Raw genomic sequence first — 19,092 nt, forward strand, 5'->3', positions numbered from 1 at the left:
ATCCATCTGCTCCTCCTCAACGCGGTGTTGGTACAATCTCAGGTGCCATTAGCCAGTCCTGCTGGCCACAGGGTCACGCCGAGGCTGATGTCCAGCTGATTACCCACTGTCACCTTCAATTCTTTGCAGGTCACTGCCGTCTGGGATAAAATTTTCCATTCTGTAAGAAAAGCTACATCCTTTGTCCCAGGACACATGGCATTTGGTCACCTTCACATGAATATTCATTGCTTGCGTCTGGCTTACCGAGCAGTCTGGGACTTGCCCTTATTATTTGCTGCCACAGAAACTTTGTACCATTTGAAAGCCTGTCTACAAGAAGTTTATTTATTCTTACCAGTCACTGACATAAGCATGCTGAATTTGTATTGTTCTAATTTATTAATTAAATCATCATGCAGTACCAACACAAATGCATCAAAGATGTCTATTACCAGCTCATAATCTCATTTAAAAATGATATCGAGTTTGCCTGACAGATTCTATTTCCCTTAAAACCATGCTGGCCGACATTAACTCTTTTATGTTCCCTTAATTTCCTACTAATGAAGTTCCATATAATTGTTTTTTATGGGACTTACAACAGCCTGATGGAGCTTTACAAACTCTCCCTTTTAATTAGTGACCTCTCATCAGCATTTTCCAGTTCTCCAGAACTTCCCTAGTGTTCCAAAACTTCCTAAAAAATCAATGTAACAGGGCAGAAACCTTGAGCAGCCTTTACATAGCCCCGTGTGTGGGTCACCTGAGGCTGCTGGTTCAACAGTCTGCCTCTGTCACTGCTGAAAAGAAAAGTCATCATCACCGTCTACAAATTACTGTGGCACCTGGGATCTTCCCAAATTCAGGACGAGCTGTAATTCTGCCGTTTCACTAGAGCAATACCACCATCAGAATGTCTTTCATTTTTTTTTTAACCTTAACAATTTGCTTCTTACTGTGCTCGCTTCGGTTTTTCATTTTGAGTTGTTATTTTGCTGAACTGCTTTCAACATCTCCAGGCTTCTCTGCTTCCTTACCCACTCCCCCCTCTCGCCGCTGGCTTCTTCCCTTCCAGTTGCCTCCACGTTTTTCCGATTGCACCTATATTGAAACAACGACAGGCGGGCATGATGCCAAGCTACTCTTACATTTGGTCTCACCAGTGTCATTCAGGAAAACATTTCCGAGCTAAATGAGGGGGCTAGCAAAGAGAAACCCAGGAATTAAAAACAGAAAGAAAGGAACAAACAAGGCTAGATGCTGCTGACCTGGAAGACCAGCCTTCTGCAGGGGCCTGGGGGACTTATACCCCACGTTGTGAGACACTCAAATAGTCTCAGGTAACCTCTTTGGGCAGCTCCCTTTTTCTGGGGTGTGGACTGGAGTCCTGGAGCCCCTGGAGTTGCCCCCACACTATCCTTCTGATCCCCAGCCTCTGCCTGCTCCCCGCTTCTCCCTTCTGCCTTCACCAAACCCCTCTGGCCCCAACCCCGCTCTCAGCTGGGCTGGGCATCCTCGGCATTTGCTTTCTCACCCTCAATCACTTGAAGCTGGGCAAGGCAAGGCACACGGTATTTCTAAAGCAACAAGAACGCTGCGGGTGCTGACTCAGCACACAAATCAGCAGGTCCTGTTTGCTCTGGGTGTGCAGCAGCCCGGTTTCCTTCTTCAAGGCTGACCTTTAGCACCCTCCGCTTCAACCCCAAGGGAACAAATAAATCTCTGCTGCCCAGAGAGGTGCCTGCATTTCATTTATCCCCCCTCCCTCAACCACCTTCCACGTTTTTGCCGCGAGGTGCCAACTGAAAGCACCCCTTCCCCCGTGCGCCCATGAAATGCAATTTTGCCCTTTCCAGCAGGGGAGAGCTCGGGGCTTGGCTGCCCTTTCGCGGGGAGAAGGGGAAAGGACTGCAGCTTGGTTGGAGAGGCAGAGGAAGAGAGGAGCCACGGGGAGCCGGCCTGGCTGCTCCTGCTTGTATGGAGGGTGGGAGAAGCGCTGTCAGCAGCTGCCACTTCTGAGAAGGGCCACAGCTCCCTCTGCGCTGATTGCCACCATCCCACACACTTTGATGCCACCCACAGCAGCGGCAGAGCCAGCCTGGCTTGCCAGAGACTCGGTGCGGTGATTCCGCCGTGGTCGTGCTGCTCTTGGGCAGGTGCCTTCGCCTAGACCTGGCTCTGCATGGTTTTATTGCCCCCGAGTGCATTCAGCCACACGTATCGGTAACCGCAAAATAATCCAGACTTCCACAGTTTATTTATGGAGGATAAATCCCCATTTTCCAGCCACTAGGCTCTGTACTTAAAATCCTGTTCTGCTTTACATCTTAGGACTGAAATAAATTTTTAAGCCTCTCCGATATTATCACACTGTTCCCCAAATCCCTGCTTGGGACGTACTTTGATGCTTTTAATTATGCCTCTTGTTTTCTCACGCATTTTATTATACCTTTTTTTCTGAATACAGGAAATTAATAGCTCGGACAGGCTGAAAGAATGGTGACATGGACTTCGGGCACGGAGTTCTGGCTTTCAACCTTTGTGGAGGATTTTTCAAATCTGAGTTTCTGGTTTAATTAAATGCAGGCACGGGTATCTCTGGTGGCAAGGCTGGGGTGAAGATCTTTTGGCAAGCTGTTCTGGGATTTCTAAAGTCCTGCCAAAACCCACATGACATGGCATAGCTTCATCTAGACAGGACTTGAAGACCAGAGATGGGTGTCTACCTGAAGTTCAGAGCTGCTCCTTAGCTCTGGGCTGTTTAGCTGAACCTGATAAGCCCATGTTGGCAGGGAGCAGCACAGTGAAGGAAAGGGCTGGTCTCTCTGTCTTTGTTTAGAAGCAGAAGGACAACCACATTCACCCTTAAGCTTGAGCACAATATATTTCTATTCCACGTATGCCAGGAAGTGGTTAGCACGGTTGCAAGTGTTGAGTTCTGCTCCCTGCCGCAGTTTGGGGCTCCGTGGCTCACCCACGACAGCAGCAGAAGGGGTCATCGTTTGTGAGTAGGAGGGAGATCCTACCTCCCAGCCTGTAACGAGGGGGGATGTCCTCTCCACACGCTCCCCTTCTCATCACAGAGAGCTGCAGGAGTGAGGTTCCTGCTGTGCCGCTCAGCCCATCCTCATTATCCTCGCTGCCGTGAAACCCAGCCAGAGAGCAGCCCCGCTGTATGGGGCAAGGGATCTGCTGCCATCCAAGGCATCTTGTCCTTAGGAGGTCACACAATTAGCAGCTGAACACGATGAGATCCCACAGTTGGGGTGGCCTTTGGGCTACTAAAACAACAAGCAGAGCTCAGGAGTGAAACCACAGTCCTCCCTTCCAACAGCCCATGGGTAGTCATGGCAACGATGACTACAGCCAGGGCCACCTTGTGTGACTTCTAGCCCTGCCCTTCTTGGGTGGTAATGCCGGGCAGAAATACCCAGGGCTCTTCCTGAAAGCTATTGTTAACAGTCTTTTGCAGAAGGAATTCAGTGCTTCCTCTCCAACACGCGTGAGCCCTGGCAGCGTTACAGCAGCTGCTGCTCAGGAGTACCAGCCCCACGGTGTTCCCACCGCCCCTGCAGTGTGTGGGGTGGGTTTTCCCCCGTGGCAGCCCTTCTGCCTTCCCCTGGATTTTGTGGGAGCCCCATTATACCTGTCAGAGGATGCTGAGACCATTGCAAACACGCACGGCACAACAGCCCAGTGCCAACAGGATCTGTGCTGCAAAACGGCTCGGGTGGGTTCTCCAGATAAAATCCAGGCGACTTCTCCAGATAAATCCAACAGCCACAATCTCAGATGATGGCTAATTTGGGCAATTCAGATAATACCTCAGTAGATATTTAAAATCACCACCGCCAAGAGAAATTTTACTTCCCTGGCACTTCTCTGCTGGCTTGCACCAGTGACTCTCCCTCTCCCTGTGCCCTGCGCTGCCCAGGAGCAAAGCCCCCAGCCTCCTCGCTGTCCTCCCGGGGTCCCCCCCGGACTCAGGGGTTGCCCACAGCTCCCTCAGATTTTAAATGCAGCTGACACCTAGTGCTGGTTCTCTCTACTACAGCTTGAGCTGGAAGGGAAGCCCCAATGCTGATGGATGAAGAGCTGGGGGGTTCATGGTGTGCATGATTTTACAGAATCACAGAATCATTCAGGTTGGAAAAGCCCCTCGGGATCATCGAGTCCAACCCTCAGCCCAACTCAACAAAGTTCTCCCCTACCCCACATCTCCCCACAGCTCATCCCAACGGCCCTTAAACACACCCAGGGATGGGGACTCCACCCCTCCCTGGGCAGCCTATTCCACTCTCTGACCACTCTTGCTGGGAAACATTTTTTCCTCATGTCCAGTCTGACCCTCCCCTGTTGCAGTTTAAAGCCGTTCCCTCTTGTTCTGTCACTAATCACCTGGGAGAAGAGACCAGCACCAACCTCTCTACAACGTCCTTTCAGGGAGCTGTAGAGTGATGAGGTCTCCCCTCACCTTCTCCTCCTCACACTGAACAGTCCCAGCTCCTTCCATCGCTCCTCACAGGATTTATTCTCCAGGCCCTTCCCCAGCCTCATTGCCCTCCTCTGCACTCGCTCCAGCCCCTCAAGATCTCTCTCATATTGAGGTGCCCAAAACTGGACACAACACTCCAGGTGTGGCCTCACCAGTGCAGAGCACAGGGCGACTGTCACCTCCCTACTTCTGCTGGTCACACTATTTCTAATCCAAGCCAGGATGCCGGTGGCTTTCTTGGCCCCCTGGGCACCCTGCTGGCTCCTGTTCAGCTGCTTGTCAATGAGAACCCCCAGACCCTTCTCTTCCAGACAGCTCCAGCCACCCCTCCCCAAGCCTGTAGCCATGCAGGGGGTTGTTGTGGCCCAAGTGCAGGACCTGGCACTTGGCCTTGTTGAAGCTCATCATGTTGACGTTGGCCACTGATCCAATCTATCCAAGCCTCTCTGCAGAGCCTCCCTATCCTCATGCAGATCGACACTCCCGCTTCACTTGGTGTCACCTGCGAACTTACTGATGATACTGATGATTTCGTGATGGTGGCTTTTCTGGATCCAGCTTCATCCGCCTCCTGCTTTATGAAGGCAAAGAGGTGCCTGCACCGTGTCGTCCCAGCACAGGACAGTGCCACGGGGTCTGGCCACATCAGCAATAGAGCTGTGCAGCAGGAGCAAATCTCCAAGGGGACTAGGACGTTGCTGAGGGCCCAGTGTTGCCACTGTGCACAGGGTGGGACAGAAGGGGAGCATCTTCCATCTTTTAAGAGAATGACCGTTGCTCTTGCTGGTTCTGGGACATCTCTGTTCATCTTCCCACCCAACGTCCTGGAAAGGGCTCAAACCTTCCTGCTGCCAGAGCGTGGTCCTGGCAGGCAGGCTGAGCCCTGGCTGCCCCAGGAGGGTCTGGGTCAGCCTGCTCATCCTCCACTACCTACATGCTCACCCAGGGGTGAGGTGATGCTCATACTCCTCAGGGGAAAAATCCTCCCTGGACCAGCTCTGCCAGTCGCATGTGGCTTCCTCCAACATTCACCCGACGCTGCTCAGGCAAAGCCTTTCACTAACTAGGGAAGGTGTCCCTGTACTGGAGTCACATCTGTCCAGCCGGTCACCTTCCAGAGCTTTCCCAGCTCTATCACCTTCCCAGTCCATCTTAGATCAGTTCTGAAAACCCGGTGATGACATTTCTACAACGTACAGCCCTTCCCACTCTTCCTTATTCCATGCATTAGATGCTTTTATGTTGTATTTCTTGATGTACTATTCAATTCCCCAGCCAACAGCAACCATTTATGTTTTAAAACATTTTCTCTTGAGAGAGCTCCAGAGCAGTCTGACCAAAAAGCACCTGTTCCCACCAATTACATTAAAATTGTATTCCGCTCCATGCTCTTTTCCAATACTAATTTAATTTTTGCAGTCCTCCTCTGCTCAGATAGCAGCTGCCATTTCTGGAGTCTTTCTTTCACAGGGAAACTTTCTCTCTGTGAATTATCCCTGCAGTCCTATGCCTGGTTTTGGATGGTGGGTAAGGAGAGGAACTAGCAAGTTGGAAAAAAACGCAGATTTATAAAAAGACAGCCATGAAAAAATCAGAAGTAAAAAAAGAAAAAAAAAAAAAAATGCCAGGGCAGTATCTACATCCTTTACTGGATTTAGCCCTTAGTCCAGATTTCCTCACGGTAAGATCCCTACCCTTACTGCAAACCATCTCTGTTTCTCCCAGAGGTGCTCTGGCAGCAGCACTTCCAGGGTGCTTGGAAGAAGGATAAGAAGAGTGCTGTCTCTGGAGACATAAAACCTCAGACTGCAGCACGCCCTGAAATTGCTGAGCAATGCTTAGGATGGAGTGTTCTCCAAGAAAAGTGAAATAGCTGCCCTCAGCGTGATCGTATCAAGTTAAAATTCAGTGGAAGCAGCAAGGTGCTGTCACAGGAGCCAGGGAGCATCTGGTGTAAGAACACAGAAAGACCAGGGAATGAAGTTTCACCTCTGTAACTGCGCAGGCAGAGCTCCTCACATCACGCTCACCCTCACCAAGCTGTTTACGGAGGGTGTCCACCACGCATGGTGTCCATCAGGCAACAGAGAAATATATCTTGGACACAGTCTTAGCAATTTTGGTCATAAATCAGATTTTGCTAATAGGTCAGAATGTTCTTGTTTTCTTCTTGTTTTCTTCTTCGTGTTTATTTTCTTCTTCTTCTTTTCTTCTTCCCTTGTTTCCAGCGCACAGCACGTCACCCCACAAGTCACCAACCTAAGGTCAGGAGATGCCCTTTGTGGCATAAAGTGACATTCAGCAAATCTTCAAAATGACTGACTTAAAAAGCAACAAAGGGAATGAAAAGAGAGCTGATCTGAGGGGGATATTTCGTAGCTCTCATGGGTTATGAAAATTCTTTCCTTATTATATCAACCAGTCCTTACAGTGTGAAAGTATATTAACTTTGTTAATATATATATTAGTTTACATTCTCCACTGCTATTGGAATTTTACTTTCACTTCACTTTACATTCATGCTCACGTAAAACAAACTGAAGGACAGCCCAGCCCTGGAAATAAGGACTTTTCTTCTTGGAAGCTTAGAGCTGTCCATGAAGGCTAAAGGATACCCTGGGTCAACCAAGATAACAGCAGCATCCCAGCCCTCTGACACATCTCTGAAACCCTCTCAGCATCAGCTCCATCATAGATCAGTAACTCCAGCAACACTGACTCCAGGGACAGCTGGATCAATCGACAAGCAGCCAGAATGCTGCAGAAACAGAGCTTCTTTGCAAAGTTTTACTATGATTAATAATCAGCGGGGGTGGGTGCTAGTGATTAGTTAAATCATGTTGTACCTGAATGCTTGAAGGGTGTAAGAACCCTGTGTAAAACCACACCAGGGTGCCCCAGTTTGGCTGGTGCACCTCATGTCCCAGTATGAATAAAAATTTACTCTTGTAGTTTGTGTCCCAGCCTCTCTCCTTGGTCAGCTTGGCCAGTTGTGAATTGTTGTAACACCCGTCGGTGGGGTTTGCGCTCCCGGGATGGGGAATGCTGATGTCCTTCTGCTCCCTCTGCCCCCAGCACATCTCCCCCCACAACAGCTGGACCCAGCCATACAAAATTATTAGATTTACACCAAGATGCAAGTTCCCCATCAGTGACAGGGATGAGATTTTGCTGCAAAGCAAGGAAAACGTGGGCACAGCAGCTAAAGAAGTGATGTTATTGGCACTGATGAAGCAGAGGAAGAAGTCACAGATAACAAGTCCACCCACCCAAGGTCAGGGCAGACACCCAGGCCAGCAAAACGCAGCGTCTGGCCTCGGTAAGTGATGTGTCTGAGCCAGAACAGCAACCCCAGCAGCGAGACTTCCTCAAGAAGTGGGTGGCAAGAGAAAAAATCATGAGTTTTTGTTCTTTTTCTACAGGCGGCTATAACTGTCAGGGCTCAAACCCATCAGGAGGTGACGTGGTGTCACAGGTCAGCTGTGTGAAAGCAGCACCGTAAGCACGGGAAATCATTTTGCTGAGTCTGCAGTGACAAGGAGGTACATCACATCATCCTCAATTCGCCTAAATTTGCACAGTGCAAAGTAAATACCAAAGGAAAATTGTCCTTGGCACAAGCCTGTTCATTTACAGAAGAGCACAAAGGAGGGAATCAGACATCAAGAGGTAGCTTATGGATTTACAATTTCTCTGGAGCTCTGCCCTCCAGTTCCAGCTCTGGGATAGTTTAGTCACCAGCTGCCTCCCTCTGATTTTTTATTTTTAGTGAATATTAGCACAAGCAACTTCTGTCAGCTAAAAAAAACTGTTTCCCAGACCCTCACTCCTACTTCTACACTCTTCGGTGTAGCCTAGTAACAGGTCAGATGGAAGAAATGGTCTGCTGGAAGGAAAGTCCAGCAAAATGATGGCCATTTCCAGCTGGCCCAGCTCTGCGCTGAGCACGGCTACGTGGGACAGGGTGCGGTGCCAGCCTGGGAACCGGGGCAAGAAGCGTGATGGATGCAGGAGACTGGAGCTGCCAAAATGGGAAGGGGGAACTGGCAGTCACTAAAGCAAGTTCTGCCATCAAGAAGCTACTTGTGAAAAAAATACACGTTTGCTGTCTTATTTTTTTGCTGATGATCTTAATTTTACTGAATGTGTAAGATTTGCTTTAGCAAAACAAATATCACTCTTGGGTTTTTGCCATAGCATGAATTTTTAATGCTTTATTAGAACGCCTGAGGGTTTCAGCCCAGTCTGCGACCGCTTAATAGAGTGAAACTCCGCTTCGTTACCTGCTCACACGCCGCAGGACCCATCTGTCCTCAGGATTTAACAGCTGGGAAACCAAGGCCAGCTGCCAGCGAATCCCACACAAACCAGGTACCGCCTGCAAAAACCCGCTTTGAAGGTTGTCTGCATCGTCATGCGCAGAGAGATTTATTTTTATAAAAAGGGGTTTAGGACTCTTTGGGATCAGACAGCGCTTTCGCTGCTTAATAAGCAACCGGTGCCAAAAATAGTGACGGCAGAGGGAAAAGAGGGGTGTGTGCGCAGGAAGCGCCAAGGCTGGGGAGGTGCGTGAGGGGGGGTTACGTGCGCACTGGGAAAAAATGTATCGGAAAAAAAAAGTATTAAAAAAAATGTAGTGAAAAAGGCATTGAAAAACACATTGAAAAAAATAAAAATGTTGTGGAGGAAAACGCGAGCGCGGCCTCGCCTGGGCCAGGCCGGGCCCGAGGCGTCGGCCCCAGCCGGAAGGGGGCGCTGCGGCTCTGGCCACGCCCACCCGTCAGCGAGGCGGCGGCGGGGACCAATCGGAGCTGGCGGCGGTGCCGGCACGTGTCACGTGGTGGGGGCGCATCACGTGGCGAGGCGCGTTGTCACGCCCACCCACCCCCTGTCTGGCCGGGGCCGCGATGGAGCCGCGGCCTGGGCCTGGAGCGGAGCCGGGGCCTGGCGTGAGACCCGCGTCCGGGCGCTGGGCCGCGTCCGCCTGCGTGTTGACCGGCGCCTCCCGGGGCTTCGGGCGCAGCCTGGCGCGGCTGCTGGCCCCGCGCCTGGGCGAGGGCTCGGTGCTGCTGCTGCTGGCGCGCTCGGCGGAGGCGCTGGCCGACCTGGCGGCCGAGCTGCGGGGCGGCGGTACTGGGCTGCGGGTGGAGTGCGTGGCCGCCGACCTGGGCTGCGAGCAGGGGCTGCGGCGGGCGGTCGCTGCCCTGCGGGAGGTGCTGCCCGCCGCCCCGCCCGGCCGCCTACTCCTCGTCAACAACGCCGGTAACAGCGCGACCGTCCCCCCCCCTCCCTCCTCCGCCTCCCCGGGGCAGCGGGGCTCGGCGCCGGCGGGTCCCCCCGGGGTTCCACACCGGCTGAGCCGGGGCTTGAGCGGTGCTTTGGGGGCCAGTAAATAACCGAACCGAGTAAATAACGGAAGGAGCAGTGGGAGTTTCACCCTGTCCGGATCTTACTATTTTATTAAAGTAATGAATTTGGGGAGCGCACCAGCGACAGCTCGCTGCTGGGACCGTGGTGCTTTGCTTCTCACAAGGTTTTACCCGTTACTCAGGGCGTAGGGCCAGCTGGCCACCTTCCTGCACCCTCCTACCGCTCTGCTCCCTGAGTACAAACCTTCAGAAAAACTTCTGGCCCTGCCTTGCGGGCGCTTCGCTTACAATCTGTAATGCCTGTTGCTTTTAGAGCCTTTTTTCACCTGTTGTCACTATGAATAAGACCACACATTGCAGTAGGTAATGCATGCTACAGGAGTTAGGACTTTACTGACTTGGTTCCAAAAGAGAGACGTGCGTGGTGGCCCGTGGGGACCTTGTACTTCAGGCTGGAGGGTTGGGAGCTGTTTGTCTTGGCAGAGGATTAGCACGGCAGGTCCGTGTCCTGCGTCACCGCTGTTGGTTCAGCAGGTGCCCCGAAAGTGATGGGCAGAGCCGGGCTGTGCTGAGCTCCTCACTCTGCGGTGAGACCCTGCTAGAGGTTGGGCCAGCAAAGCTGCTTGCTTTTGTCTTTTTGGTCAGTAGAGACAGGGAAGGGATTTACCCCTGTACTCAGCACTGGTGAGGCCGCCCCTCGATGAGTGGGTTCAGTTTTGGGCCCCTCACTCCAAAAAGGCCATTGAATGACTCGAGCATGTCCAGAGAAGGGCAACGGAGCTGGTGCAGGGTCTGGAGCACAGGTGTGATGGGGAGCGGCTGAGGGAACTGGGGGGTTTAGTCTGGAGAAGAGGAGGCTGAGGGGAGACCTCATGGCCCTCTGCAACTGCCTGAAAGGAGGGTGCAGAGAGGGGGGATGAGTCTCTTGAGCCAAGGAACCAGCGGCAGGCCAAGAGGGAATGGCCTCAAGCTGCGCCAGGGCAGGGTCAGACTGGCTCTTAGGAAGGATTTCTTTGCAGAAGGGGTTGTTGGGCGTTGGAAAGGGCTGCCCAGGGCAGGGGGGGAGTCCCCATCCCTGGAGGGGTTGAAGAGTCGGGTTGACCCAGCGCTGAGGGATCTGGTGGAGTTGGGAACGGTCAGGGTGAGGTTCATGGTTGGTCTGGATGTTCTTCAAGGGCTTTTCCAACCTGGATGATTCTGTGATTCTCTCTGTAAGAGAGCATTGCACGCCAAAATACAAGAGCAAAAGGGATGTGCTGTGGTGTTGAACCCATCTTTACCTACTCTTAACTAATTTATCCCTCCTAGGCTCCCTGGGAGACGTCTCCAAATCCTTCCTCGACCTCACCGACCCAGATGAGATCAACAGCTACTTTGCCTTCAACGTCACCTCGGCACTCTGCCTCACCACCACGGCCCTGAAAGCCTTCGGGGCGCGGCCCGGCTCGAGCAGGACGGTGGTGAACGTCTCCTCACTCTGTGCCATCAAGCCCTTCAAAAACTGGGCCCTGTACTGCAGCGGGAAGGCTTCCCGCGACATGATGTTCCAGGTGCTGGCGCTCGAGGAGCCTGATGTCCGTGTGCTCAACTACGCCCCGGGTGAGGATGGAAGCTCATTAATTGCTATTCATTTTCTCCTGGCTTTGTGGGTTAAAGATTCTTGCAGCTGAGCCAGGCGCAGCGGGAAAATTAGCCCTGGATTTTGCTTCCTTCTTATGTGATTTCTTTTTTTTTTGTTTTTGTTCTTCCCCAGGTCCTCTGGACACGGACATGCAGCTCTTAGCCCGGACTAAGACTGGGGACCCTGAAATGCGTCAATTTTTCCAGAGCCTGCAGGAGAGTGGCCAGCTGATAGACTGCACCGTGTCGGCCCAGAAGCTGGTGAATCTCCTGGAAGAGGACACCTTTCCCTCCGGCGCCCACGTGGATTTCTACAATGTCTGAGTTACTCTCACCTCCACCTTTGCCTTTCTGCTTTGCCTTCTGCTGAGCCACCTCTCGAGTGCCTCCAGCGTGTTTGATGACTGTGTTTGAGCCCCGGGTGCTGCGCAGCTTTCGAGAGAAGACCTCCGGGTGCCTTATAAATACTCCTAGTGCCCCGATAGGCATGGGAGGAAGTTACTGCTTCACTGAGCCCTCCTGGGCACCTGCCAGCAGGAGCGGGGATGTCTCAGCTGCTGGGGATGGGGGAGCAGAGGTGGCTTTTCCAAGGGAATAAGCACAGAGGCTTAAAGCTCTCCTGTGCGGGAGCATGTGTGAGCCAAGGAGGTACCAGGGCATGCAAGGCTGGGTCAGAAAGCCACCCTGGAAGGTCTCAAAGAAGCAACAATGGGGTTAGAGCTGAGTGTCCCTGCGTCTGTCCCCTTTGCCCCGCAGGAGCTGTGTGGTCAGCACCCGAGCGAGTCGCCAACAGGCAAAAGAGCCATTCCCGTGGCCAGAGGAGGTGGCTGTCACCCCAGAGCCCTGCCTGTCCGTCCCCTGTCTCAGTGGTGGCTTGGCCAGACTTTCCTGCAGTTCTGGCATCGTCTCTGTGCGAGTTTTGTGCGTTAAGATGTGGAGCCAAAGCCTGTCCCCGTGTGTTCTGCACAAAGGCAGCAATATCGCCAGGAGAGGGAGCTGGCCACGGAGGAGGGGTGAATACTTGGGTGCCTGGCTGGGGTCACCAGCTTACCTAAACCTGTGCGCAGGCGCAGCGCGGGTCAGAGCACGTCTGAGATGCTGCCCTCGGTTCACACCGTGCTCCTGTTTGCAGGTTCTGGGTCCAAGCCTGGATCTGGGGCTTCAGCTCCTCCCGGGTTGTTCACTTTCAATGATTTGTAGGGTTTTATCCTCGTTTTTTCGACATATTCCAAGAGGCACAGGCACTTGTAGACTTGCCCTTCTAGAAAGCAGCTGCTCTGTAACTTGTGTTGGTGCAGGAGAGCTGCTTTGAAGCACAGTGCCCTGGAAATGCCCGATGTCCCCTGTGCTCAGTGACAGCAACCTCCCTGCAGTCCTCTGTCACCCATTTATTTCAAATTTTTTCCACCTGGATCTACAATCATTAAAAGTTCCGTGTCTCGTCTGGGTCTTCTATATCTTTAAAAGTTGATAAATTTGTGGGAGGAGAGAGCCTGGGTTAAGCACTGTCTTCATCCAATAAGGCACCAACCTGCCGTCCTGTTCTTCCATCTCTGAGCCATTTCATTAACTCTGTGTTAACTTAACCCTGTCCAGCTAGTCTGCTGCTTGGTTTCACCTTCCCTCTATGCTTGTGAAACTCCTTGTTAGCAAAACCCCCTCTGCTGCTCACTACACTGGCAACAGGGTGGTTTTTCTGGGGTTTGATGCCTGATGGTGGTTCATGTGGTCTGTGAAATCCGGACAGACTTGCTGCTGACCAGAATCTCCTGTCTCCTCACCCTGTATCTGTGGTGGCTTGTCCCATCCCCTCTTAGACAGAAATCCTCTTTTGGGCTCTGGCTGTCTGCAAAAAATCATGCCAGTGCTCAGCGCTGGGGCTGCCAAGTCCTGCCCTTAGCGGGTCACAGGCCGTGGGCTGTCCAGAGGCTAGGCTGAAGGTGGAAGAGCCCCCCCAGAAAGGCTCAAGGAGCCCCAAATCGCAGGAGGAGGTGGGTGGGTGCTGGGGGAGGGGGCTGCTCTGATCACAGGGACCCTTTGGTAGCAGCTGGGTGGGAGATGCCGCTGGGTTCTTTGGGGAAGCCGAGGGGGAGGATTGGCTTTGGACTCCACGTGCTTGGTTGAGCTCTGACTGCTCACCGGTGGCTGGGGATGTATCAGCAACTCTGCGTCTTCGTGGAGCATCTGTGTCGGGGTTTATGGTATCACAGAGGTGCCACCCAAAACCAGGCAGTGCTTCAACCCAAACCTCGCCCCCAGGAGAGGGTACGTAAGTCAGGAGCACTGAATTTAAATAGTGAGGTGCTTATATCCTGCTGCACACAACGTTAATGAAATCATTAATGAAACGCTGGATTTGATTCACAGACTGGTTTGGGTGGGAAGGGACCTTAAAGCCCGTCCAGTCCACCCCCCTGCCCCAGGCAGGGACACCTTCCACTAGCCCAGGTTGCCCAAAGCCCCGTCCAACCTGGCCTTGAACCCTTCCAGGGAGGGGGCAGCCACAGCTTCTCTGGGCAACCTGTGCCAGGGCCTCACCACCCTCACAGGGAAGAATTTCTCCCTTAGATCTCATCTAAATCTCCCCTCTGTCAGTTTAAAACTGTTACCCCTCATCCTATCCCTTCCCCCTGATCAAGAGTCCCTCCCCCCTTTCCTGTAGCCCCTTTAAGCCCTGGGAGGCCGCTCTAAGGTGTCCCTGGAGCCTTCTCTTCTCCAGCTGAACCCCCCAACTCTCTCAGCCTGTCCTCACAGGGGGGTGCTCCAGCCCCCCGAGTGTCTTCGTGGCCTCCTCTGACCCCGCTCAAGCAGGTCCGTGTCTGTCTTGTGCTGGAACCTGGGTCACTTTTCACCCCCTTTTCTCTCTCCCCTGGTGCTCAGGGGCAGCCCCTGAGCAGCAGGAGCAAAACTCAGCCTTGGTGTCCCTGTCCCTTCAACCAGGAAACTACATCTGCTCGAAGAGGGAACCTGTTGCAAACATCAAGCACATACCAAGTGTGAATCCTACGCCTGCAGCGATCTCCTGTGGCTCACGCTGCTGAATTTTGCTGGTGAAGCATCCACATGGTCAAAGTTCAAGGGGGTAAGTTTGTCTTCAGCACAGCCACTTGTCACTTGACGGTGCTCCAAGCTGTAATCTGGATGTTTTATTTTCGGGGTTTTCATCCCCTTGGACTCACTGAGCGTGTGTTTAAGTGTTTGGCATCGCTCTGTAAACACCAGGGATGCGCTGAGCTTAGGAGTCCTGCTCCAGGAGCAGAGCTCTGCCCAGGGAGAAATGCCAGTGGTACTCTTAGGGCATCCCCTGCCCAAGGAGAAATGCCAGTGATGCTTTTGGGACATCCTCTGGGTACCAGCATCCCCCCAGGTACCAGCATCCTCTGGTTTCCAGCATACCCCCAGGTACCAGCATCCCTCCAATACCAGTATCCTCTGGGTACCAGCATCCACCAGGTACCAACATCCCCCCGGGTTCCAGCATCCCCCCAGGTACCAGCATCCTCTGGGTACCAGCATCCACCAGGTACCAACATCCCCCCGGGTACCAGCAACCCCTGGTTTCCAGCATCCCCCCAGTACCCACATCCCCTGCCCAGGGAGTGGGCCCATTTCCCATGCTCCGTGAGTCCAGCACCCATGAGTGCTGTGAGATGCAACGACAAAACGATATGAAATATTTTTCTTCCCTTTTCTAGCATTTTCTGTGACCAGCTGAGGGCGTATGGAGACTGGATAACAGACACCAGCGCGGAGGGTGAGACAGCATCGCTGCCTCCGGAACAGCAACGGGCTGTTGGGTGGGCTGGAGCGGGACACAAGCTCAGGCTCCCCTCCTGCCTTTGCACCACCTCATCACAGGTACCTACAACGGCTGATATATTTTTTTTAAATTCAGACTCCACGTTCTGGCACCACGGGACCGTGCCAGAGGCTCAATGAGGAGAAAAAGGGGTATTTAAAAAAAAACAGAAGTTTTGAGCTCTCCTAATTTCAGAGACAGGAGCTCACAGCCCACCTGGCAGAGTGTAGCTGATGGGGCTAACGTGCCCTAAGGGAGCCCCAATATTTGGGCAGTGCCCTCCCATGAGCTAAGGATGAACCCTGTGGCTGAAGGGGGTCACCCCGAAAGGAGCCATCACCTCCTTCACCCCAGACAGGACCCACGGCCTCTGTTCTCCTGAGCAGGGGTAAAGTGGGGCTTGTCAAGCCCAAAATCCTGCCTAGCATGGGGTGTCCCTCCAAGCGGGTCTGCCCCCTTGCCAGCCTCCCACCAACCTGCCTTCCCTCCGTGCCTCCTGCAGCAAAATACTGTGTAAGGCATTTTATCCCTTTTCCTGCTTTATTCCCCATTTTTTTCCCCCCTTTGCTTTTTCCTTCCCATCCCATCCTGGAGAGAAGTGCTGGGGGTTGTGGCAGCCCCGGGAAGGACTGTCCACCCCCGCTCTCCCAGTGCGTGGCTGCAAGGGCCGTGTGTGTCCCCCCCTCCTTGCTCTGAGCTCAAGAAAAAGCAATTGACTTGCTGCTGGGGGGCAGAGCAGCAGGATGGACGTGCTGAGAGTGCCTGGCCCTTCCCCGCTGCAGCGATTTCTGTAACGGATGGGTGTTGGTGAAGGTGTGATGCTTCCCTGAGCCCTGGTAAACAGGGACAGACAAAGCTGGAGCACGAGCTGGGCAGGTGCCTCCTTGTGTGAGACCCCTATAAAGTGCTACCGAAACCCCTGCGATGGCCTCGATGGCAGTTTGGGGCAGGAAGGGATCTTATAGAATCCCAGACTGGTTTGGGTGGGAAGGGACCTTAAAGATCATCCAGTCCCACCCCCCCTGCCACAGGCAGGGACACTTTCCACTAGCCCAGGTTGCCCAAAGCCCCGTCCAACCTGGCCTTGAACCCTTCCAGGGAGGGGGCAGCCACAGCTTCTCTGGGCAACCTGTGCCAGGGCCTCACCACCCTCACAGGGAAGAATTTCTCCCTTAATCTCATCTAAATCTCCCCTCTGTCAGTTTAAAACTGTTACCCCTCATCCTATCCCTTCCCCCTGATCAAGAGTCCCTCCCCCCTTTCCTGTAGCCCCTTTCAGTCCTGGGAGGCCGCTCTAAGGTCTCCCCGGAGCCTTCTCTTCTCCAGCTGAACCCCCCAACTCTCTCAGCCTGTCCTCACAGGGGGGTGCTCCAGCCCCCCGAGCATCTTCGTGGCCTCCTCTGGCCCCACTCAAGCAGGTCCGTGTCCTTCTGATGTTGGTGCCCCCAGAGCTGGACCCAGCACTGCAGGGGGGTCTGACGAGAGCAGAGCAGAGGGGGAGAATCCCCCCCCTCGCCCTGCTGCCCACACTGCTCTGGGTGCAGCCCAGCACTCGGTTGGCTTTCTGGGCTGTGAGTGCACGTTGCTGGCTCACAGTCAGTTTTCCATCCACCAACACCCCCAAGTCCTTCTCCTTGGGGCTGCTCTCAATCCACTCCTCACCCAGCCTGGATTTGTGCCTGGGATTGCCTCCAGAAGCGTGTGTGTGAGGCTTAGGAGTGACACTGCCCAAGCGACTGGCCCCAGGTCCCCAGAGGACCCTCCCCAGCCCCCTCCCCATGCCGGGGGAGACACTGTGCCCTTTGTGCCAGCGGTGAAATGCAGGGAACTGGGTTATGAAAGGAGTCAATGTCACTGCTGGGGTTTTGTTTCCACATGTGTGACCCAATCCTCAGGACAGTGGCGAGGGTGAGCCTCCTAAATCCCCCCCAAAGCCTCCCAAATTAAAACCAGCGTGCACCCAATGACCTCCCAAATCTCAGCCACTGACCTGGGCTGCCCCCGGCTCAGCAGGGCAAGAGGCTGGAGCAAGGTCCCTCTGCCCCTTATTAAAGGTTTCTCAGCAGAGGGGAGAAGAAGACCTTTATTTTCCCATCCGGTGGCCAGAAATGCTGAGCATGGGCCTTTTGGCTAGGACACTGAGTGCCCAGCGAGCTCCTCGCTCGCAAACAAGCAGCTGCCTCCGGCCACGAGGCCAAAGGTAAATGAGCTGCTCTTTCAGCAACGGTGTTCCTGGGGCGGGGGGGGGGGGAAGGTCTGGTGGTGCCCACGCTCCCCACCCAGGGACCCCCATCCTACGTGCAGAGACCCCTGAGATGCCCATGGAGACACCCCAGCCATGCGCATGGCCTGGTGTTAACAGAGGAGATGCCTGGGATGGGGGGGGTGGACACACAACCAACCATCCCAAAACCTCCCACCTCTCAATACGACAAGTCGGGAGCTTTGCAGGGTGTTCTCAGGGCCGTGGCTGGGATTTGGTGGAGGTTCACCAAGCCTGAGAGGGTTAGAACAACAAACATCTTTCTGCTGAGCTGGCATGGTTCTCACCACCTCTTCTCCCCGAGACTGGACACTTGCTCGCGCGTCCTCCTCCCCATAATTCTTCACACTCCTCACTCCCAGCTCGCTGACTTGTTATTCCTCTCCCTTCTACACTGTCCCCTGGTTTTGGTGGCCTTAGTGTTAAGCAAGGAGAAGGACCAGCTCCAGGCTGGCCACAGCCCTCGGAGCAGCCATTTAATGTGTAACGAGGGACCTGTTGGTCCAGTGAGCAGAGATGACAGATTAACCCAGTTTAGAGCCAAAGAGCAGTGGGTTTGCTGGTAAACTGTCCTGTTCCTGCGAGCTTCAAATGCCTTTAATGAGTTATTATTTAGTCTGCGATGGAGGTTAATGGGGGGACATGGCAGAAATGATCTGTGATTAATTAAACCACCTTTATCTGGTGCGGGCAGAGCAGCTGGACTCGCTGGGCTGGGCGCTAAGCTGGGATCAGCGCCGGATCCCCGGCTTCGGCATCACTCCCGGTGCTGCCCTGCACCCACCGAATTCAGTGATGATCAAACCGGGCCCTGCAGACCAGTGGCCACCTCCACCCCAGTGGGAAAGAGCTGGCAGAAATGGGAGTTTTTCCCTGTTTTATTACACACCACCCCAAAGCCAGACTTTGTCCCGTTTGCTGCCGGCCCACGTGGGAAGCAGCCAGGTGCCTTCCAAGCCTCCTTCCCCAAATATCGAGTGCCAAGCCGGAGGCAGGCTGTGGCTGAGCTGCTCCCTGGGATTTGCGGACACTGTCCGGTCCTGACACCGGCTGCTCCCTGTCCCCTTTCCTTCAGCAAAGCCACCGGTTCCCATCAGCACATCCATCCTCCTCCTCCACTGCAACCCACCACCCTCCACTCAGCCTTGACATCCTCCTGGGGCGATGGCTCAGCCCTTCCCCACAGAATAACAGAATCATTTCGGTTGGAAAAGCCCTTGAAGATCCTCCAGACCAACCATGAACCTCACCCTGACCGTTCCCAACTCCACCAGATCCCTCAGCGCTGGGTCAACCCGACTCTTCAACCCCTCCAGGGATGGGGACTCCCCCCCTGCCCTGGGCAGCCCATTCCAACGCCCAACAACCCCTTCTGCAAAGAAATCCTTCCTAAGAGCCAGCCTGACCCTGCCCTGGCGCAGCTTGAAGCCATTCCCTCTTGGCCTGGCGCTGGTTCCTTGGCTCAAGAGACTCATCCCCCCTCTCTGCACCCTCCTTTCAGGCAGTTGTAGAGGCCCATGAGGTCTCCCCTCAGCCTCCTCTTCTCCAGACTAAACCCCCCCAG

At 53.9% G+C, this 19,092-nt stretch overlaps 1 protein-coding gene across 2 annotated transcripts; it reads left to right on the forward strand.

Moving 5' to 3' along the window:
- Nucleotides 1-9,159: 9,159 nt before the first annotated feature.
- SPR (sepiapterin reductase) lies at nt 9,160-18,931 on the forward strand. Of its 2 annotated transcripts, XR_012628609.1 has the most exons (5): nt 9,345-9,739; nt 11,155-11,445; nt 11,600-12,479; nt 14,407-14,548; nt 15,162-18,931. XR_012628609.1 is itself a non-coding variant. In XM_074865397.1 (3 exons), exons 1-3 carry the CDS (start codon nt 9,385-9,387, stop codon nt 11,788-11,790), a joined length of 837 nt encoding a protein of 278 aa, XP_074721498.1. In that variant the 5' UTR covers nt 9,160-9,384; the 3' UTR covers nt 11,791-12,910. The 2 variants fall into 2 exon arrangements, 1 of the variants encoding a protein (XP_074721498.1); XM_074865397.1 differs by lacking the exons at nt 14,407-14,548; nt 15,162-18,931 and having other exon boundaries at nt 9,160-9,739; nt 11,600-12,910.
- The last annotated feature ends 161 nt before the right edge of the window (nt 18,932-19,092 follow it).

This window comes from Strix uralensis, chromosome 4 (assembly GCF_047716275.1).
Source record: "Strix uralensis isolate ZFMK-TIS-50842 chromosome 4, bStrUra1, whole genome shotgun sequence".
NCBI classification, from domain to species: Eukaryota; Metazoa; Chordata; class Aves; order Strigiformes; family Strigidae; genus Strix; species Strix uralensis.